We start from the raw sequence: 23,841 nt of genomic DNA, 5'->3' as shown, positions 1-23,841 counted from the left end.
GAACATAATTAGTAACCAAGGAATTTTAAAAGATTACTTCTGACATTAACAATTAAATATTTTTAAAGGAAATATAAAGAGGAAAAACAAAAGGCTTGGGTTTGAAAGACTTATTTAAAGCGGTCAAAGAAAAAACTAAAGTTTCTCAAATCTGATCGGACACTTACCTTCATGGCACAAACTACTCCCTGACAGCGAGCTTGTTTCTTTTTCAACAGCATAATATTACGAGCACTTACAGCACCAGTACTAGAACAAAAGAATCGGGTGGGGACGGTGGGGACCAAAGAGGGGTGAAAAATGCATTGGCTTGGTTAGACATGATGAGTTTAGAGAAACAAACTAGTTTTCTGAGGCCTCAGGAATTCTGTATCATCATTAATATAAGGTTTTATAATACATAATCCTTTTCATATGGCTTCACGTGCAAAGGACTTCTGCGCAAACTCCCTAGCCTTTTAAATTGGGCACACATATATGGCATTGTTTCTCTCAGACTGCTGAAATAAGGCCACAAATTGGTTGCAACCAGATGGGGAATGCTAAAGTTTTAGAAAGGCCATTACGTGAACAAACACTAAGTAGGTATTACGTACTGCAAACAAAGGTACAGGGGATAAAGAGATAAATAAGAGATAGTTTGCAATGAATACTGAATTTACTAGCTATCCCATCAATTATTTCTGATTAAACAGTCATAAAAGAAACATGAGTAAATGCAGTGATTATAGGAGATATCTGCTATGCTTTAGAAAAGTTCAGGACTTCCCTGGTGGCCCAGTGGTTAAGAATCCGCCTGCCAATGCAGGGGACAGGGGTTCGAGCCCTGGTCCGGGAAGATCCCACATGCCATGGAGCAACTAAGCCCATGTGCTGCAACTACTGAAGCCCGCGAGCCTAGAGCCTGTGCTCTGCAGCGAGAAGCCACCACAATGAGAAGCCCGCCACTGCAACGAAGACCCAACACAGCCATAAATAAATAAATAAATTTAATTTTAAAAAAAAGAGTGATGTTCACCTCCATTGAAAACAGACATCACATGTTGCTGCAGCAACAATGTAAATCAGATTTCGTTTTAAAGATGGCACACACAGTGTAAGATGCAACAGTATTTGTTGGTGTTGTTTATAAGATCTGCAGACCAACTAATTACTTCCCTTAATTCTTCATGGACAAATTGTCACCCAATTGTGCTTTTTTTATTTCAAAAATTTAACAGACTAACAAAGACACTGGAAAAATCCTATTTGCTCTTGCAACTTACTACAATGAAAAGGCTTTATTTAGAGCCAGATTGGGATTCAAACGTCAATTTAAAAGCTGTATGACTTTAGGCAAGTTACTTTATGAGAACATACCTCATTTTACAGATGAAGAAACTTACCAGATGAGGCTGTTCTGAGGATTAACAACTGTACATAAAATATTTAGTACAAGTTCTTAGCACATCCAAGAACTTATTAAGATTAAATAAAGCCCTTTCACTGGTTCCCCATCCACCTCTAACTCAAGCCCTATTCCCAAGTTTCCTAACTTGACATTAAATTGAGGCCTCAGACTAGCACTACTAATATCAATCTACAACTCAATCCAATTCCTTCTAGTCTTACAAGAGGTAAGGTTCAAGGCTAATAATTCTGCACACTCTTGGGACTTTTCTTTCTGTACTGCCATTCAAAGTCCATTCCCAGCACTTTCTCCTGTTTTTAACTTCCTTCTGTACTTGTATCTGTTTCTCCCACTCCAAAATAAAAATAATCATCCCTGGGCTTTCTTAACTACACTTTCCTTAACTGCTTATGCCAATGAATTCAACAGCTCTATCTCCATAACTAGCTTGTTCAGATCTATATACGCAACTACATATTTAATATCTTCCCCCAAAGACACCTCAAATTCAAAATGCCAAAATAAGCACAATTCTTCTCCCATCCTTAATACTTTCTGCTGTACCGCCTTAGTCCAGTTAATGATCATCATCTGCCCAGTAGCCCAAGCCAAAAAAAAATGGCATTTGGGACTCCCTTTCCCTTAGTTCTAATACACAACCCTATCTAAAAAGTTATAAAATTTGGTGATTTTATCTTCTCAACGTGACTTGACTTTTATACCCAAACGCCCCTGGCCTGTCTATACTACACCCTCATCTTTCATATTAATTTTCATAACTCTGCCTCTAGTCTATAGCATCCCTACTCTCCAAAAGTCTACCGTTTCCACCACTTCCAACAATAGAAACCAATCACACTTCCCCATTTAAAATCCTTCAAAGACACCTGTGACGAATGAATAAAATTCAAACTTCATCTTTCCATGATCCAGTCAATTAAATCAACTCCAACTTTTGGCCTCTTCCCCCATGGTACTTCCTCTATCCAGAATGTTTTTCTCATCTCCCTAGTGACTTCCTCGTCTTAAAGCGCACCTCAAGCACTGCTGCTATGGCAAAACCTTCACTGATCTCTAGAATAGTTCCTTGAAAGTTCTGACCATGTTTTAATTATCCTCCTATCTCTGACACCCTGCATAGTGCCTGTCATAGAATTGACGCTCAAATGCTTAGCTGATGAATAAAAATTTAAAAGATCATGAAAATTATCCAGATTTACAAGTTAGGTTTTCGACTTGCTTCAAATTTCTTATTGTAAAAGGAAAAAAAAAACAAAAACAAAAAAACAAACCACTTAGGTGGGAAAAAAGAACTTACTGTTTATTGTTATCAATTACAAAGTTTATTTTATCTCCAGTTTCCAGCTGAACATTCCCTTCAACATCTTCAGGGGTGTAAGTCAGATAAAACACTTCCTGTGAATTAATAAGGTATTATTACTATACTGGCAGGATGCATGTTCAGTGTATACTGTGATTTACTTTGTTAAATACTTCTTAAACTGGCATTTAAAGCCAAATTTCTTAAAATTAAATGCCTTTTGACAAGCACATAGTTTATTCACATAAACACACTTCCCCTCCAAGGTGCTGATGACTTCTGCGAGTCCACAGCTGAGCAGCAATCCAACTTCAAAAAGCTTACACACGTGGAAGCATTTGCCCAGAGGCTGTAGTTACATTTCAAAAAAAACAATTTTTATATAAGGCATTCCAAACAAAAAAGCTGAGTTAGTGCTTAAAAGGAACCAGAAAAAAGATCCCCTCCCACAACCCCCCAAAAAAGCGAGTAAAAGAAGCATTTTACCTTAATGTTCTAACTAAGGTCACACTTGGGCAAGCTAAGACACTTGGAAGTCCTATGGATTTTTTTCTTTTTAGATTTTTTGATAATGCTGCACTCGAAGCCTCTTCAAAACCAAATTTTAAACTGATTTTTATCAACTGCAGCTTACGTTTTCTATTTTGAATTTTAAAGTACGCTTATAGATCACATGGTGGATCAGGCAAAGGTTTAAGAAAAATACACAAGTTTACCCCATTACGTTCGTAGCATACACTCCCTGTTGGACTCTGACCCGGGGCAGCTGGAGATTTACTCTCTAAGTTGTGAGGAACAGCGCACACAACCTACCAGTCAAAAAAAAAAAAATTTCCATTGCTAATCATTTCAGGAGCAGCACTGTGCAATATAAACTGAATTTTAATATCCTCTATACTATACAAAGGGATACATTTTGATATGATCCACAAGAGGATGTCATGCTGCCAAGTTTCAAACTTACAGTACATAAGCTGACTGTAAGTATAGACTTAGGGTTATATGTAAAAACCCAAATTGAGTCTTGACCAAATTTTTATTTCAGGTCAAGAAATGCCAGTGCTTCTGATATAATTTTAAAATAGTAACTTTTATATACTATAGCTCTCTTGCGTGCAAACTGAGGAGATGGGGAGAATCTTCCTTTTCTAATGTGAAAGATATGCAAATGCAGGGCCCTAAGAAAACATAAAGCATCTAAGTCACTAACTTGTCCATTAATTCGTTCTTCAGGGAGGATTTCTTGTTTTATCTTCACCAGTTTAACAGCAATGGGCTTCCCAGTCCGCCGGTCAGATGATACTTCAAATTCAACATCATCTAAAACAAAGAGAGTGTTGTGTTTGGTGGACTAATTTTGGCCAAATGGTATCTCACTTTCAAGCTAAACTTAATGAGGCATTTGAGTTTCCTTAGACTGGTGATTCTTAAAGTGTGGTCCCTGCATCAGCAGCAGCATCACCTGGAGTGTAGCAGAAATGCAAATTCCCAGGCCCTACTCCAGACCCACTCCAAAACAAATTCTGGGCATCACGTACAGTAATCTGCATTTTAACAAGCCTTGTAGGTAATTCTGATACACACTAATGTTTCAGAACCACTGCTTTAGACTAAGCTAGCCATATCTTAGTTTTCATGGCACCTACACATACTACAGCTGATGCAATGTAATGATGAGATTTGGCAAGCTTCCCCCCTCACCCCCAAAATCCCTCTATACCCTGAGTTTCTTCATCTGTAAAATGAGGATTAACCAAAATAACACTCTTGTACAGTTTAGAGTATTTGGTATGCCAAATATTCATGTAACTATTGTTCTTTTTTCTCAAAGATATTTTAAAAAAACACACACTGAGACCTTGTAACTTCAGTCCTTTAATAAGCCACACATTTTCACATGTGAAAGTAATTTCTATGTTGTCAGCCAAAATGAATTTCCACATAGTCCAAGTGGTGACATGGTAAGAGTTATTTCTTTCAGGTACTACTCAAACTAGTACCTGGCAAAATAATTAAAACTAACATTATAAAGTTTAATATTTTCACTGGCATAAAATCCAATATATAGCCAAACAGTCATTATTGGGGGAATAACAATTAAATATACCAAGTGTCTATTTAAAAAATATTCAAAGATATCTTTAATCAATTACTCTTTCATCCCTCAAAAAGACTATCACCACAACAAAAATCAGGATTCTGCTGATTTATATAAACAAACTTCAGTAATTGGTACAATTAAAAGGCCAAAAGCATAACACTGTCATGAGTAAGTTGATATGCAAGATAAATTTGTGATTAGTTTTATAAAAAGGAGAACCAACAGATTACCTCCTACTTTTAAGTCCTGCAGGTTGCCATTATACTGTGAACAGTGGAAGAAAAGTCTAGCTTGACGTTCTGAACACTGAATAAATCCATAAGAGGTTAGCAGTTTTTCAATAACCCCAGTTTCACGCAGTGCTGCTGAAGTACCATTGGGGTACCCATTATGCCCATTGTTGTGGAGAAGATTTGGATCAAAGCTCATCTGTTTTAAAAAGAGAAAGAACTCAATACATATAGATCTGTATATTACCTCCATAGCTTACTATAAGTCTGATTAACAAATCACTGTATTTTCGTATAACTGATTCACTTTGTTATAAAGCAGAAACTAACACACCATTGTAAAGCAATTATACCCCAATAAAGATGTTAAAAAAAAAATCACTGAATTTTTAACATAAAAAGGCAAATAAAGGTAAAACAACAAATAAAGAGAAGATTATGTGTTTTTATTACTGAAATGTTAATTTAGCTAATAAAACATTTCAGAGGAAGTAATTCAAATTATTTTGGGGGACTGCCCCAATTCATGGTAGAATTTTCACTTACCAAACAAATAGAATTTCTGGAGTTTAAATATTAAGATAAAGTAACTATATAAGGAAAAGCTGCCTTTACATTAACTTTAAATTACTAAAACAACAGTATCAGAACAAAGGTAACTACTATTCAAGAGATGGAAACCCAAGCTACCAGGACATTTCATTAAATTTATTAATACTTATTTTGAAACGTAAATAGAAACCTTGATGCTATTTGGTAAGCCGTGCATCTTGAAGGCAATTATTTAAGTTAGTAGAGATTAAAACAATAAAAGAAACTTTCCATGCAATACTTATTTCAAACTAGAAAATACATGCATGCTCAGGTCCTTTAATGGAAGACGACTCAAAATAATGAGTTAGAAAGCAAGAGTTTTCTAAGAACTCCAAGACAACAAAAGCTCTTCAATCCTAAAAATCTTCAATCACTTCACAGGTACAATTAAAGAAATCTTTTCACCTGTTTTCAGACAGTGAAATCTCTAAATACTGTCATTTGTTTCTATGGTCAGATAAAGCAAAATAAAACATTCTTTAGTAAACAGAAGGGCTATTTATTTAAATGCAATGCACTGGGACCTATTTAATCATCAGATACTGTCTATCACATTGGATATTTCATTTTATTTAAGTGAAGCATGAAATAGGACAAAATCCCTAGGAAAGGTTAGGTCTATAATTGATTTACTATAGCAACATATCCACATCTTTATACCTAGTTTTAGACCCTTTCATTGAAAATTTGACCTATAAACATTTTCATTTAAGTTTGATGTTGGGCAAGTAAAAAAATTTTTCATCAGGAAAAAAAGATGACTGAAATTCTAAAAAGATAAACCCAAGTTTTAAGTAAACACTGGGTGGGATAGCCAAATCATGCAAATCAAAGCCATCACATCTGTAGGTGGTTAAGTTCTAATTCATTCATGCTAGACACTCTTTTGTGTCGGATGTGTACTAACTCATTTAATTTTTACAAAAGCCCATGAGGAATATTGTCCCAATTTTACCAATGACGAAACAGACATTGAGATTAAATGACTTGCCAAAGTCAAATGACAGAGGAGTTGAACCAAGAAGGTCTACCTCTACAATACTGACTCGAAACTAGGGCTTCTCAAACTGAAGTTACCCAGTGATCTGGTTAAAATACAAAATCTGATTCAGCGGCAGGGCTTTGAGATTCTCCACTTCTAACAAGCTCCCAAGGTGATACCAATACTTCTGATTCTTGGACACACTTTGAGTAGCAAGGCCTAAACTACTAAACTTACCTTTCAAGATTCAAGGTGAAGGAAATACTTAGGCAAGTTAGAAAGTGAGTTTGCAGGGTATTTCAATCAAACTGAGTGGCCCTTCTGAGTCATGCTCTTAACACAAAGAAAAAAGCTGGGATGACTGCTTCCCTGACTTACAGATCTCTGATACGTGGGGGTCCTCTTTTGTTTTTTAGTCCCAGATGAGGTAGAAGATGAAGATAAAGGCAAAGAAAGTGAAGGAGGGGCTGTAGGAGGGGGATGAGGATCTGATGACACAGTAAAAACGTTCTCCATCTCAAACAGCTGTGATAACATAGCACAATGTTTACAACTATGATCAATAACAATTTAACACACATTTGACAGTCAACCTGTATATCTTTACATTTATCACTAAGTTACTTTAGCAAAATATAATTCATTTAATCAGATTTCTAGCAACAAAATAAATTATAGCATTAACACTAAACGGTCAAACTGAAATGTATTTTTTAAAGCACTTACTTAACCCCTAATCCATAACATTTACAATTTTAAAAATGCCATAAGGACTCTGGTGGTTGCTACAGCAAGACAACTGAGACCAACTTCTTCTCAATGTCCCACAACTTTACACAGAATCCAATATTCTCAATCACTTGTCTCCCTCAAGTAGGGTACACACAGGATAATCTAATGGGGTGTAGGAAGAAAATATCTGAATTAGAATATATATATTTGGCCAGAGATAAAAACTAGCTTTTACAAATGGTTATTATGTATTTATAGAAGAGGCCTTGCTGAGTTGATATGTCAGGTCGTATCACATGTCATACATTACTTAAGTACTCTGAGGAAAGAGTGGAGAACCTCACAAGAGATTGACAATGAAGCCCTCGTTCATTTACTTTCAGCATATTAAAGTTTACATCTCTCCAATTAAGTGTACATATTTAGCTATCTAGTTTAACTAAACTGTCCTCACAAATAGACAAACTGTTGAAAAAGATTCCCACAGAAGAATCTTAGAAGATAATGCTAATAAAGCAAGCAAAGGCAGAGAATTGGGAGCCAGCACTTCTAATCCTAGTATTAGTTCTTGTACCTCCACATTATGAAATAAATGACCATCTAATGAGATCTGACAAGTCTGACAAAACATTAAGATCAAGACTAAGCGATAAAGAGGCATGGACATATATACACTACCAAAAGTAAGGTAGTTAGCTAGTGGGAAGCAGCCGCATAGCACAGGGAGATCAGCTCGGTGCTTTGTGACCGCCTGGAGGGGTGGGATAGGGAGGGTGGGAGGGAGGGAGACGCAAGCAGGAAGAGATATGGGAATATATGTATATATATAACTGATTCATTTTGTTGTGAAGCTGAAACTAACATACCATTGTAAAGCAATTATACTCCAATAAAGATGTTAAAAAAAAATAAAATAAAAAAAATAAAAAATAAAATAAAATAAAAATAAAAAAAAAGACTATGATACAGACTTATACCAGTATCAATAAAACATAAAATGCATACTGTCCCTCAGATATTAATTCATGATAGTATAAAGTTTTTAAATTAAACACTTATAAACTAAGCATCCAGATATATATATTTCTAGTGGGGTTGAAAAGTTTCTACACTGTTAACAGGTACACTATTTTCACAATATTGCTTATTTCACCTTTGTCCTATTTGTACCACTGCTTCACAATGCAAATGGAGCAGTATAATCACACGATTTATAAATATATACATGTACATATTGACATACATTCTCTTCTCGTTAAACAGTATGATCAAATTAATTTGAAGACCACTATTCTACCATCACTGACTTAGACCATGACTTTCAAGCTGTGCTTTTTTCATGTTTAGACTAGTTCTTACCGCCATACAAGTAAGAACACAATGATACGATCTGTAATACAAAGGCCAGGAAGCTGCAAAAACCACATTCTCAAGTCTCCAGTCCTAGTAGTCCTAGCTGAAGGTAAGAGGTAAGACTCACGTTTTTCTCACCCTAAGGGAAAATGAACCAGAATGAGAAGGGATTAGAGCTATCATTTCTTTCTAAGACTAAACTATTCCCCAACAAGCGTACTGGAATTTAGGCTATATTGCTCATCTCATCTCACCTTTAGATGTGCACATCAAAACAGAATTGAACCAGAACCTCTCCTTTCTCCTAGCACCTTTCCTGACTTAAGTATTTTTCTCTAGCCTTTATCTAATTTGAGGGCTACTTTTTAAAAAGGGAAACCCATATATCACTCAAGCAACTTTAGATAAGAATTCCTAATAGTTCAGCTAAATAGTTCAGCTAAATTTTTTTAAGAATTTAAAAATTCTTCCTAAAAGAATTCCTAATAGTTCAGCTAAATTTTTTTAAAACCAGCACCATCAAAACTTTAAAGAAGCACCATTAAACAAAAGTGATGTTCCTTAAAAAACAAAACAAACAAAACCACCAAACAATTACGTAAAAAGAGAAATCCAATGGAAAAAGTAGACAGCTCAACAACAGATGCTTGTTTATAAAAAATTAACTAAAGACAACATCAAAAAAGGGGGGTGGTGGTGGATCAGTATGTAAATGTTACTTGGCTTTTTTTTAAATAGGGGGAAAATCAATTTAGTTGCTCATCTCACAGTATACAAAAAATATATTCTAGATGAACTGTGTTAAATGCCTTAACAAATATTAAATAAAAATGTACGCATTTATAAAGTTTTTGGAAGGGGGGACTTTCTAGGTTTAAAGTCAATAGAAAAAGACGCCAAGGGAAAGGATCAATATTTGATTACATAAAAAGTAAAAGCTTTTATACTCAAACCTAAAGAGAACAAACGCAAATGTAAATATATGAGTGTATCATTAAAGAATTTAAGCAAATCAGTAAGAATTAAACTACCAGAATATAAGCTCTATGAGAGCAGGGGCTTTTTGTTCAAAGATAAATCCCTAGTGTTAGACAGTGCTTGGCACATAGTAAGCACTCATTTGCTGAATTATGGAAAGACATTAAGACAAATAAGTCTTAAAAGATCATTCATTAAACACAAAACATATGAACTTCAATTCTAGCAAGCAAAAATTTAGATAAAACAAATTATTCATTTATCAGATTATCGAAAATAGATTTAAAAAATTGAGAAAGTAGGTTAAGAACAACATGCTAATATATTTTCATGGTGGCAAACTGGTGCAATCTTTCTGAAACACAGTTTAACCACATGTACCAAAATGTGGAGGTGCTTTCCTTAATAATTCCACTGCAGGAAACTTATCATGGGGAAATGTGAAATGTGGACAAGGCTTTATGCACAAATGTGTTCATTAAAATGTTTTAATAACAAATTCCCGGAAACGATCTAAAGTTTCATAGTCATTTATATAATGACAAAAATATTTCTATAATATAATTTCAACTGTATTTTAAAAAGGAAAGACCAGGAAAGTCTACTTCAATACTCCCAGACAATGTAACACTTAGATGGTGTTCTAAGTGCACAGAGCTAAAATTGATAAATGGGAACAGAACTCAGTACTCACTCCATGGCTCACATTCTTAACCACTGCTTTATACGCTAAACCAGAACTCGAATGCCTACAATGCATCAGCACTGTTCTACGTTCTACATGTATAGTAGTGAACACAGCAGACGAATACCCCCAACACCAAGTTTAGACTTCCTACTCTTTTCTATGTATTTGTTTTTAAATCAGAAAGTCATTAACGGGACTTCCCTGGTGGCGCAGTGCTTAAGAATCTGCCTGCCAATGCAAGGGTCATGGGTTCGATCTCTAGTCCGAGAAGATTCCCACATGCCACGGAGCAACTAAGCCCGCGAGCCGCAACTACCGAGCCCTCGGGCCTAGAGCCCATGCTCCGCAATGAGAAGCCATCACATCGAGAAGCCCGCGCACTGCAACAAAGAGGAGCCCCTGCTTGCCGCTCGCTGTAACTAGAGAAAGCTCACACGCAGCAATGAAGACCCAAACATGGCCCAAAAAATTTTTTAAAAATTATTAACAATGATTTTTTTTTTTAAAAGGAGAAATGGAAAAGAATCACAGGTCAAATTTAAACTTCACTTCTAATTCAAGAAATCAACTAAAGTTCCCTAAAGAACACAGAACTAGAATCAAAAGACTGGCTTTTAGCCTTGCTTCTCATACTTTTTAAAACTTCTCTGGGATTGTTTCTGCAGATGTAAAATGATGGCCTAAGTGATTTCCAAATTCCCTTGGGAGGTGGGAAAAAAAATCAAAATTCTGTGCTCTGTAATTTCTTCTTGCAACATCTCTGAGCTGTTCCCCCCCCCACCCCCGCCCTTTTTTCCTAACCTAGTCTGCTTGGCTCCCACTGAAAAGGAATTAGTTTAGAAAAGGCAACCTATTTCACTGTATGACAGTTTCAGAAAATGACTGTTTTCTTAATCTAAACATACTTCCCCTTAACTTCCTTTGCTCCTTTCAGTTTTCGGAATGCAACTGTTTTTCAGACTAACTGCTGTCTTCTGGGTATGTTTCAAGTTATTATTCACTGACGTACATTTCACTACTATTCTTACTGTACCCTGACCAATATATAGAAAGCACTGAGTGATTATGTTTCTTGATTCTGTAAAGTTTGAGTAACTTTAAAAACAACAACAACAAAAAAAACTCTATTACTCCTTAATAAATTAGTAAAATCATATTTTCTCCTTTTAGTACTTGTATAACTGATCATTTGTTACTAAAGAAAAAACTAATCTAATGCTTTTAAATTTCTTAGTTAACCTGGAATTCCAATTTAGAGGGATAATTTTAAATCATTAGCCTTTGTAATCTGTCTTTTAAGCATTCTATGTCCTTCCTTAATACCCACCTCACAGGGTTGTGGGGACGGTTAGGGTTACTTCATACAAAAAGCCTGGAATGGTGCTTAGTACAGAGCACACACATAACTACTTACCACTAAATCTTTTTTAAAAGTAGAGCAAGAATAGAATCTGGCAGCACACATATGGAGACCTCTCTGAAAATCAGTCCATTAGTCAAAGCCTTTTAATGCTTATAATCCAATCTATATTCCATACTGACCACTATGTTATCAAGAGATACTCTCTGTCAAATCTCCTTATTGAAAGATCTTATTTTTTATTTGTTTGCTCCTGGATTTTTGCTAGGGATGGATAGCAGGCTCCAAAGTTCGCACACCTGACTTTGAAAATCAACCAAGACATTTACAGTTCCTGATCATAGGTCTCCACACCCCTAGCCAAGTTACCCTGTTATCTTCTCATTCACCTGAGGCTTTAGTTTTCTTTTAATGTTCCTAGCTTTGCTTTCCTTCTTGTCACCTTAAACTGTCTTTGATCAAAATACTCATCAAAACAATCCATGTCTATCTTTACATGACAAACTTCTTATAAGCCTTATTCATTGATATTTTTTAAGGCCAATCCCACTCCTCAATATTTTTATTCATTCCTAATTATGTACTACTTTTACTGTTTTTTACAAAGGTTCTTTTAAAACCTGTGGTTCTCAGATGTAGAGAACAAACTTATAGTTACCAAGGAGGGAAGGGGTAGGGTGGGATGAATTGGACGACTGGGACTGACATATATACACTACTATGTATAAAATAGATAACTAATGAGTACCTACCTACTGTATGGCACAGGGAACTCTACTCAATGCTCTGTGGTGACATAAATGGAAAGGAAATCTAAAAAAGGGTGGATATATGTGTGACTGATTCACTTTGCTGTACAGCAAGAAACATAACATTGTAAAGCAACTATGCTCCAATAAAAATTAAAGTAAAAAAATAAATAAAAACAAAATCTGCGGTTCTACTGCATTACCAAATCTGTTTCCTTAGCTGCACTCATTTTAAATGGAATAATTCACAACTGTACAATCAGAACACGTTTTACTGTCAATAACCCAATTGTTATCTATGTTTGTAAATATGTGAATTAATCTATATAACTTTTTTTTTTTTTTCTTTGCAGTACGCGGGCTTCTCACTCTTGTGGCCTCTCCCGTTGCAGAGCACAGGCTCCGGACGTGCAGGCTCAGCGGCCATGGCTCACGGGCCCAGCCGCTCCGCGGCATGTGGGATCTTCCTGGACTGGGGCACGAACCCGTGTCCCCCGCATCGGCAGGCGGACTCTCAACCACTGCGCCACCAGGGAAGCCCTTATATAACTCAACTTTTGACAGCTATGCATGCATTTACGCATTAAAAATGTTCACGTAGCAGATGATGGCTTTCTCTCACAATGGTCTGCGATGCCACTGTGGGCAGTGCCAATAATGCCAATGGCTCAGCTGATGCCAGAAGGAGCAGGGAGCGGCTTTTGAGCTTAGGCTTGCTGAGAAGTTCAATGACTAAACTGGGATCCTCTAGGACAGGTTGTCAATAGCCCTCCCCTAGTCACCCTGTCTTGTTTCCTTACAGCTTTGCTTCCCCCCACCTCCACCACCCCGGCACCCCGGGGCGGGATGTTCCTGTAGTAAACTAGCACTCAGAATACAAAGATCAGGCTAAACAAAAAGCACTTCTACTTTAAATCCATCTTTACAATTCATGTCAATGCAATGAAAGCTGTAGCATCTAATCTTTTACCCTTCTGAATAGTAACGATAGAGCTGTACAATTTCAATGCCCATTATTTTATCTAACCCAGCACAAGTGGTACCAGTCTAAAATTATTTTTTAAAAAATCAGATGAGGAGGTAGGAAGAAACAAACAAAAAAAGCAAATAATACAATAACCTTGGGCTTCCCTGGTGACACAGTGGTTGAGAATCTGCCTGCTAATGCAGGGGACATGGGTTCGAGCCCTGGTCTGGGAGGATCCCACATGCCGCGGAGCAACTAGGCCCGTGAACCACAACTACTGAGCCTGCGCGTCTGGAGCCTGTGCTCCGCAACAAGAGAGGTCGCGACAGTGAGAGGCCCGCACACTGTGATGAAGAGTGGCCCCTGCTTGCCACAACTAGAGAAAGCCCTCGCACAGAAACGAAGACCCAACACAGCAAAAATAAATAAATTAATTAAAAACAAAAGTACCAATGCCACTGTGGATGTGAGGATTAAATTAGTCAATGCTTAAAAAACAAAACAAAACCAAAAAAACCCTTAATACTGAGTAATTATATGTCTGTTTATGGATAATTTAAACAAATTGGTGTTAATGGTAGTTTTAAATTAAGGAATAATTCTGGTCCACAGTAAGGTCATTACCACAGCCAGGTCCTTAACCTTTAAATAAACTGGAGATAAAGGCCCACTACTTCTTGAAATGGTGATGAAGCTTTTATAAGACAACAACCTAGGAGTGGTCTGTTTTCATTCTCCTCATTTGATCAATGAAGCGTTTTACAAAAGGATTACCACCCAGTTCTTGAAATTCTCTTCCTTGGCGTTCCTACCTGGACTACCTATTTCTTTCAACATTCTCTTCTTTGGCACTTCTTCCTTTATTACCTATAAAGTGAAGACTCCTTTCTGAATTCCAAGTCTTTATTTCTGCTGATTTTAGAAACTCTAGAAACTAAAGATTAAAAAGGAACAATTGCCCTTCACAATCTTACCTCCCCCAAACAACCACTGTTTAACATTCCATACTAGAATATTTTCTCAACTTCAGATTACTAATAAAATAGATTTACACAAATTCCTACCTGAACTTCCCCATTCCTATGAACAAAGATTTCTAACTTGGACAACTGGATAGACTAAATCAATTCCCTCCAGCCTCAACTTCCCATTCAACTAGTCACCAGTCCCATTACTTCTACCATTAAAACACCTAGTGTCTACCTCTTTCTCTGCCTTTACCCTAGCTTTTATCTTCCTTCCACTCTGTCCATTGCTCCTAACAGGTCTTCCCATCCTCAGCCTATTCCTTAAAAGTAGCACCATTTGTCTTTCAAAGATACATTTATGAATATGTAACTTTAAAACCTGAAGCAATAAACTATCTCAGGTTTGAAATACAAAATCCATTAAGCCCTTGCTTATAAACAGCTGACAACTTTCCTGAAAAATAAAGGCAAGTAGAGTGGGCCCTGTAGAACCTGCCTCCAGCAAGCCTCCCTTTCCAGTTATTCTCTCTGACCCACAAAACTGTATTCTCTACTCCTTTCATAACAGACTACTCAACATATACCACGTGCTTTCAGATCTCCCCAAATCTGCTCATTCCGTTACCTCTATACCTCTACCAAAAACTCTTCTCCCTCTTAACAAAGTACAACTCACCTTCAAATGTCCCTTCTCTGTAGGCTTTCTTTACCCAAGGTTACCTCAAAGACTACAAAGGGCACGCCTAACTGAAACCCTAACTTCTTAATAGTACAGAGGGAGTTTTTCTTTCTAAGAGACCAATAAATCAAGAGACCTGCATGTATTAATAAATATAATCTGGGGTGGAAAATCCCAGATTTGGGCATAAATATTGTCATCTAACAAAAGACAACAAGTTAAAATAATCTAGTGTTGATATTTTCAGACTAATAGTTGATAATATAAACTGTTTTCAGGATACCTTTAGAAGCAAACAGATTAAGATTTTAAATTTAACCAAATAATTAGGAAATCTAGAATTATAAACTGATTCTTGCCAATAGGAAACGATAAACCTACCTCGCAGTGATAATCAAATATTGCACTTTCAGTAGTATTTGCTGATTCTTCTTTTTCAGCACACGTTTCAGAGGATGAAAGTTGCTAGTGTTAAAAAAAAAAAAGAAAGGAAAAGAGAGAGAGAGCGCGCGTGCGAGAGAAAATGACCTATCAAGCTAATAAAGAATACAACTGCTGCTGCACCAGGCAATCTCACAGTACAGCACTGAAGAAAACAAAGACTACTAGCAGCGTTGGGAAGTGCTCTTTCAAAGCTGTTGAGTAGGCACAAACTTCTTGTTTCAGATCAAGTGTTGTGTCTTCAACTTAAGTGTACTCTTCTTTGGTCTTGTTGGTTGTTTCGAGGTTTGTTCCTTGCCTGATCTGAACTTGAAGCAGCAGTTTCAGGTGGTAAAGTCTGTTCTGTTACACTTCATACTAGAGATAAGAATGAAGACATTAAGTATAACTTACATAAAAGAATCAGGGACAGAGGGTAGCTAGAGGGACAAACTCATTTCATTAACTTAGAATCAAGCAAGGCAGAAAACTTGGAAGCACACACACTCAATGTCATTTAAGCAATCTCCCAAGTGCTAATGGATACCTCCTTTGGTACTGTACACTCAAAACCTGAAATTATTCAGTCCTTATTGACACTCCCCCACAAATAAATTCGAAGTTACATAACATAATATTCTATTTAGTATGTGTTTTGTAACTACCTAGCACTGTGTTAGGTACTGTGGAAAACATAAAAGAATTTCCTGCCATCAGGGACTTTACACCCTTGTTGAGAAGAGTTATTTATACATGGAGGGAAAACTAGAATATAGGACAAAATGTCCAAAATTAATTTGCTCAACTAATATCTGGGTATCTACTACATCACATACTATTCTAGAAATACTATTTATTGTTTATGCATCACCATCTGTACATCAAAGCAACATGGTCAGAGAAGGCTTTTAGTTAAGAGGTAGAATATTTCAGCTTAATTTGGAGAAATGGGCAGATTTTTGAGAAAAAGAAAACAGCTGAGTATTCTAGGCATAAAATATCACATAAATCAAACCAGAGTATACAACTAAATCCTAAGTCCCTTGAGAGCAGAGACCATGTATAGGATTTTCTATGCCTGACATCAAGGGAGCTTTATTGCATGAGACTGTCACAGCAAGTGTGGCTTGTTTCAGAGGAATCAATAGGCTAGCCTGGCTAGAACAGAGGGCTGGGTTAAAGTGAAATGAGATATATGGTGTGACAGATGCAGTAGAGCCAGATTATGAAGTGTTTCAACTTGATATAACAGGAAACAGAGAGCCTTAGTTCTTGATGAAAGGGTATGAAATCCTGAAATCCTATGAAGGATCACTTAGTGAAGGAAACAGACATCTCATTAGAGCTGTTGCCATAAACAGATGAGGAATGTCTATAGAAGAGAAACAATTAAGATGAGAAGGGGAAGAGAAGTGTAATATATGTATAAATAAAATCACAGAATTGTGCTTTGTGTTAGCTGTAAAAAATTATTATTTTGCAGTGCCTCAAATGTTAGCTAAAATGGTGCTGTTAACTAAAATGACATATGGGGAAAAGAAAAGGTGGATTTGGTTTTAGATATGCTGAGAGGTGGATAGTATATTTTAAGATGAGAAATAATGACTATAAGGTGAGAGGTCAGACCTGGTGAAACAGAGTAGGAGAGCTCAATATTAATCACACTGATACTTACCAGTAAAATGTCACAAACAAATTATTTAATCTCCCTGAGTTTCAGTTTCTCCTATGCAAAATGAAAACTCAGTAACAGCTGATCTGTGGCTATTGGGTATACCTAACATTCCATGACTTTATACAGTAACTTCAAATATCAAATGTTACATTTGTCAAATCTTTCAATTTTATTTGCATCATTCTATTACCCAGACTAGATACTTCTTAGAGCAATGATTCTCAAATCACTTGGGAAGCTTTAAGACATACACATGCCCAGTCCCCACTCAAAGAGTAACTGAACTGGCCTGACATAGGGCCACTTCTGTAATGATCTTTGATTCCTCCCTCTCCACCTACACACCCAATGTTGCAAGTCTTATCAATATTTCAAGATACCTTGTGTATTCATCTTTTGCCCTAAATGACATCATATTTTAGTCCAGGGGTCTGACACATCTGCTAACTTCCAGTGTCAACCCTTTCCATATTCTGCCACATAACACTACCAGACTGATTTATCTAAAATTCCAATTTCATCTCATTCATCTCATCTCCTTGTCCAAAATCCTCAGTGATTTTTCCAGCACTGTAAATGGGAAGTTCTTAAGCCTGGCTGCAAATCCAACCCACCTGGGACTTGGGGGGAGGGGAAATCAAAGCCTGGATCCCACCTTGAGATTCTAATTTAACTGGGGTTAGGTCCTAGGCATTGGTGTATTTTCTTTCCCACCCTGCCACCAAGATGTTTCTGACTGCAGCCAGCGTTTAACCACCACCATTCAAGGTGTGTCTCTTCTACCTTTACATCTTTACCTTCTTCTGCTCTCCAGTTCTTCTAGATAGGTGCATTTTCCTCCCTAATTCTTAAACGCAACTCTTGGGAGATTCCTGAATTCTAGTCTTTGTGTATACAGGTCTTTCCACAAAGAATACATTTTATCATCTTCAATGTGACAAAAAAAGCCTTTCTCGACCATTCCAGCACAGATTTATTACAGTAACTCCCACTGCTGGCATCATGCTTTTTGGTACCAAATCATTTCTGCACTTTACTTACATGTTTATGTACCTTGTTCCTTCAATTATATTTCAGATTTCTGAGAGACAAATTCAAGTTTATTTCTTTATCACAACCCCTGATAGCACTTAACCAGGTACTGCTAAACTTACCACAGCACAAACTAATACAGCAAAAAGAGTTAATCTATAACAGCAAAAGACACAATTCAAGTTGGTACACAGTTCCACCAACTTTAAAAAATTTTGTTTGGTGAACTGTATAAAGTCTTAATTATCCAATCAAGAAATAACCTCTTCTTTTAAAAGATACCCATTGGGCATTTTAATAAATTTGTTATCCACTCATGCTAAGATTATTAACATTCACGGGTGGTACTGACCAATTCTTTCGCTTTAATCCTCTGAACCAAAGTGTACCCACTACAACCTCCCCCCCCGCCCCCAAAGCTAGACGCTTCTTAAGTCACATGAAATACAGAGTACTAATAAAAAAAACTAAGGAACAATTTAAATGTGGATCTGAGAGTCTCCCTGATTACTAAGTAATCAACTCCTTTTCCCTTTGCTCTGTATGGGAACACTACCACCATTAGTTAATTATCAATTATGTCATGCTGTTTTAGAAGTTAATTTTCCTTTACTTGATCTGATAATCCAAACAGTCATGCCCTATTTTACCTGCCTTAAAACTATCATCACCTGTTTTGTTATTTACTGTCTCCTCCACTTCGCTGCTTTACCGCAAAGGCTTAGCTGAAGCCGGGCACAGAGCAGGCACTAAACTAATACACGTTGAACTAATACATTTATATGACATTAATCCATCTAAAATGTTACCACATAACCCAGTTTATCATTTTGACAAATTATACTCAAAGTCTGTACAGCATTCACTTGGGAAGAATGTTAAAGAAATGCTAAACCAGTCTATAAAAGTCCCTCCACCTAACCTACTTCTTCAGAGTACTTTCTTTGAGAATAAGAGCAAAGACCCAAATAGGCAGCACGGAACTGAAAAGGTTCTCTACTGTTGATTTATATGACTAACACTCATTCTTGCCTTAACTCCCCAGTTGGTATTTCTTGATGAATTAACCCAAGACAAGTTTAAGTATATCACATTTTTCTCTAACCTGCATAACCGAAGTGCCTAACAGGTTTTAATTCAGTTTTACTTTGGGATCTAAGGAAAATGATAAAAGTTCAGATAATTAACCACCTTAAAACAATTTAAGTCATCAACACGTTGAGCGGAAATAAAAGAAAATCAAATTGCTGCAACCATCTTTTTCTATGTTTCCTTTAGTAATAACAATTGTGCTGTTACTAGATATTTAAAATTATACACCCACCCATCACTTAACTTCTTTTACATATACTAATACTTTGAAATAGGACAAATGCCAGTGTGGAAAGAAGCTGAAGAAATGCTCCAGACACAAAAATCAAAGAATAGTGTAGACCAGCACCATCCAACAGAAATACTGTGCAAGCCACATATGTAATTTAAAATTTTCTAGTAATCATATTAACTTGAAAGAAAGGTGAAACTAATTTTAATTAAGTATCTTACTTAACCAAATCCAAATGTCATCAGTTCCCACAGGTAACTGACATGTTTTTAACATCCCTGGAAATCCAATGTTCAGCAGAAATGCAAACAACTAACTGGTTATATATTGGCTGCAGCTGCAAACCAATGGATAGCCTACAGGTTCAACGCGAATAAACTCCCGATCAATTATTTTCAACTACACATTAATATTATACCTCAGCATAAAAGGACAAATAATGCTCAAAAAATAATCTTCCAATACACAATATTCAGTTTAATACCCCTAATAAAAAATGTAGCACAACAGAAACATCTCTAAGAATTCCTCTGGCTTGACAGTATATTTGAACTGGAAAAAAGTTTTGAATTATTTTTTTTAACTAGGTACTCACACATGCAAGCAGAAAACATTCTAATACCAAGACAAAGGAATTTTTAAAAATCTTGATTTGGCAGAAAGCATTTAACAGCAAGAAATGATGGGATTCAAGAAAACAAGTCACCCCCACCACAGCAATTTCACCACTGAAGACATTCCAGCTATTAAATCTTAAAAAATACAGTTGTAATTCTTCTAGCTGTAATTCTTTATCATGAAAAATCCTACAAGTTACAGCTCTCCATAAGACAGTCTGGGTCAAAAATCTCAAAGTAGTCCCCCTTTGATTTTTGAAAAGACTAAACTAAGAAGGCAAACCAACGCCTCGTATTTATTTAACAAGATCTCAAGATTTTATTTTGTAATGCAGTCCTCAAATTCAACTCCTTAAAAATCTGCGCACACAGCATTTCCATGTTTAAACTACTTTGTCAAAAGTATGGGCCTCACAACAATGTGAATGAACTTAATGCTACTGAACTGTACACTTAAAAAAAAAAGGTTAAAACGGTAAATTCCGTTATGTATATTTTACCACAATTTAAAAGAAAAGTTTTTTTTAAATGTTGTAATGGCCCTGCATTGTGTGTCTTTAGATGGAGGGAAGGGAAAACAGGAGTAGGATAAAGCAGAACTACATGTCAGCTTCCACATTCTCATTTTTTATTTGCAGGAATTTACCAGAATTTTCAACCATACTCTAAAGGTCATACTTGTTAAGTCAGAACTTATTTACAAAAAAAGAAAACCTATCTTCTGTGCCTCAAATGCTTTACTTTTCAACTCAGCTGCTATAAATACTCATCTCGATGGTAAACATCCAGAGCAGCTGCAAAATCACTCAAACCACTACCATCTCTTTTATTTCGGGCCTATGGCTAAAAGGAAAAAAAAAAAAAACAAGGTTGAAAATTTATCAAGATTTTATGACTCAGGCATATGCCTATTCAAGTATATAACCCCCCTCCTTACCCAAACCAAGAATACCCAATATTGGTTACTACCAAAAGGGCACAAAGGTATTATACTGCCCCTCAACGTAGTATTTAAAATGCTTCCTTCTATAGACTCGAAAATTACTCAGCGTTTTGATACAGAACAACTTATATTAGCGGGCTATAATTTGGTACCTACATTTTATAGATTGGTAGCTCTGGTCAAGAGCTGCCATTTCATACCATCCTGATAAAAAGCTAAGTCTCCCACAGTAAGGATTTAAAGATTTAACTACCACAGTGCCTTTGGGCGTCCTCCCTCCTCCACCCTGTCTACCAACTGTTTAAGAGGACCACATTCTTGCGCTCATTTTAGGTGCAAAACAAGGAAATTACCTCAAACAACGTTCAGCTTTTGTATTTGCGGATTGAAGGCTGTTTTTAGAGAGGGTTCCCTGCCTCACTTGTCAGGCAAGAGAGGAGCTACTGGGTGTTTCTAAAGGAAAACCTTGAAGCAAAAAGAACCGTAGCACTAAGAGTTCCTACTTATGATACAGCGGATGGTAAGAACCTCTAAAGTGTCTACGACCAGGGCTCTGAAAAACTAATTCTACACAGAATGACGAAGCCATGCCTTTCATTGCACAATATGGGCCGGGCTCTTACACCATAAGAACCAGAGGGGCAGTAAGGAGAACTCCACTGAGTTCTCACCGAGTTCGCCCTAACACCAGGATTAGAAGGGTGAGAGCCATGTGCCTAAGTTTAGGGGCTGGTTCTCTTCCTCAAGAAGCCGAAGGGGAGGACTAGACGGGAAGGTTGGGTGTTGAGACCCAAGATAAACAGCTCTAGGTGAATGGAAGTAAGGATGACAATTCGGCCGCACTACCGTGCCAGATGTGCCGAGGAAAGGTGGTGTCTCTAAGCAGTTAGATGGAGCGGCGTCTCAGTCCATACACAAAGGAAGCGCCATTGCCGCACTGCGCGCTGGTACTCGTAGTCAGATCCAAGCAGGTGATGGCCAAGATACCACAGGGTTCAGAGTCAGGATAGGCCCCTCTCCTATGCCTCCAGCTCTTCCAGTCTCACACAAAGGACCGCGCCACCACTCCCTCGCCCCGCCCGCCGGGACTTGTAGTTCTCGTTCCCCCCACCAAGCCGCAGAGGAAGAAGCAGCCAGACTACAACTCCCAGCAGCCTCCGCGCCCGAGCCCCGCACCCCTGCCTCCATCTTGGCTGCGGTCGGAGCCTCCATTTTCGCTCCCTCCCCCCACTTTAGTCACCACCACCACCACAACGCGCGACCGCCTGGCCTAGACTCTTCGCTTCTGCTCTGCAGCCTGATGTGAGGCCTAGACAGTTGAACGGGAGCCGGGTGGAAAAGCCCGGGGCAGGGACTCAGGGTGAGATCGTCTCTACCCGGAGCTCTAGGAGTGCCCACCCTGCCTCAGAAGTCTCTCCCGTTTGTCTTGGTCCTCTCATCCGCCCTTAACGTGGCTTCTTGCTAACCCTAGTTGGACCCTGAGGTCGTACTCACCCCAACAGCTCAGCGCCCCCTCTCCAGCGCCGCCATAAGCAGCACGGCCCGGTACGTAGGACTAAATCTCGCTTCTCTCGCGAGAGTTGCGGGCTTCGAGCGCGTGCACAGGAAGGGGGGAGCGTACCCTTAGTACGCCTGCGCACGAGGGCTGAGTGACGCCGGCCAGTTCGCTGCGCTTAACCACAACCGAAGTGGTGTCTACGTTCCCTTAGTTCCCCTCCTCCGTGAGCTGCAGGAAGCAATCTCTGTGTTTGCTGACTCCGCTGGGACGCACGGGGCGGGGTGGCGGGTGACTTTCGGCGTCTCTGATCTTTGCAAACCTGAATGTTTTAGGCCCCGAGACCAGGGTAAACCTTGAAGACGAACAATTAGGAGGGCATATCAGGAATGTAATATAAAGGATTTCTCTTTTCTCAGCGATAATCCGGAAGTTCCTCAAACCCCAGTTCCTCTTTATTCACCGTGCAAGCTTTCTTTCTCTTGTCCGCTACCTTAGACTGGACTTTTATTTAATATAGAGTTAGGCTTTAAGCAAGGTAATTTGAATGCCATACGTGAGAACTTTGTTTCCCACAAACTATGTTGCTTGCAACAGACAGACAAGAGTGAGCAAGGTAGCATAATCATTAAAAAACAAACTCCTTCAACTGACCTTTTTAGTTAACAGAAGATCTACATAGTGTATCAGGTAATCAGAGGGGTGAATCAGTAACCAAAAGGTTGAAATCAGGGCAAATGGATGACTCATCCCACAGGGAAAGAGGGAAGGAGGAAAATGGTTAATTCTGGCCCCAGAAAAGTTCAATGAATTATACCTTGCCAAACGATAGAGCAGTCCCCTCTGGTGAGAGGAATGCTCTTTCACAGATTCTGTGGCTCTCTCATTTGACAATATTGGATAAAAAATGACCAGTCAACGCTCCTGAGAACTCTCCCACCACTTTATTTTCCCCTTCAACACTTATTTGTCTGGCATCTTGTATGCGTCGTCACAGGGGTGTGTACTATAGTAAAGATAAACGGTCATGGTTCTGTCCTCAAGGAACTTTCAGTCTAGCATCATTCAATAATCACAAAACCAAAATCTGAACATACACATTGAAACAACTGCAATGAAGGAAAGGTGCACAGCTCATTTCTGAGCAAATCATCTTGAATTATAAGAGGAGGTAGTATTTTCTGATGTTCAAAGATTTTTCTTTCCACCTTTGTTGCTATTGGTCTAATCCCATACCACCTCC

At 37.8% G+C, this 23,841-nt stretch overlaps 1 protein-coding gene and 1 non-coding gene across 6 annotated transcripts in view; one reads left to right on the top strand and one right to left on the bottom strand.

Annotated features, from left to right (window-relative positions):
- The window catches only part of CSDE1 (cold shock domain containing E1), a 37,221-nt gene extending 14,471 nt beyond the window's left edge, over positions 1 to 22,750 (bottom strand). For 2 of the 5 annotated variants that reach the window (XM_073809280.1, XM_073809285.1), the window contains exons 1-6: positions 6,997 to 7,143; positions 5,043 to 5,241; positions 3,922 to 4,031; positions 3,428 to 3,520; positions 2,709 to 2,806; positions 168 to 249 (exon numbers count right to left, since the gene is read on the bottom strand). In XM_073809280.1, the coding sequence (XP_073665381.1) occupies positions 168 to 249; positions 2,709 to 2,806; positions 3,428 to 3,520; positions 3,922 to 4,031; positions 5,043 to 5,241; positions 6,997 to 7,134 (720 nt within the window). In that variant the 5' untranslated portion in view covers positions 7,135 to 7,143. Of the gene's footprint in view, positions 1 to 167; positions 250 to 2,708; positions 2,807 to 3,427; positions 3,521 to 3,921; positions 4,032 to 5,042; positions 5,242 to 6,996; positions 7,144 to 7,344; positions 7,513 to 15,473; positions 15,891 to 22,597 lie in introns of those variants that run through there. The other 3 variants (XM_033861445.2, XM_033861439.2, XM_073809284.1) reach the window with 3 other exon arrangements.
- LOC117309810 (small nucleolar RNA SNORD35) lies at positions 13,078 to 13,163 on the top strand. Its single transcript, XR_004524106.1, has one exon. It is a non-coding gene; the product is annotated as a small nucleolar RNA SNORD35 (small nucleolar RNA).
- Positions 22,751 to 23,841: the final 1,091 nt, after the last annotated feature.

This window comes from Tursiops truncatus, chromosome 1, assembly GCF_011762595.2.
Source record: "Tursiops truncatus isolate mTurTru1 chromosome 1, mTurTru1.mat.Y, whole genome shotgun sequence".
Lineage (NCBI taxonomy): Eukaryota > Metazoa > Chordata > Mammalia > Artiodactyla > Delphinidae > Tursiops > Tursiops truncatus.
The sequence above is the reverse complement of the archived record's forward strand: the minus strand, read 5'-3'. Positions and strand labels throughout refer to the sequence as shown.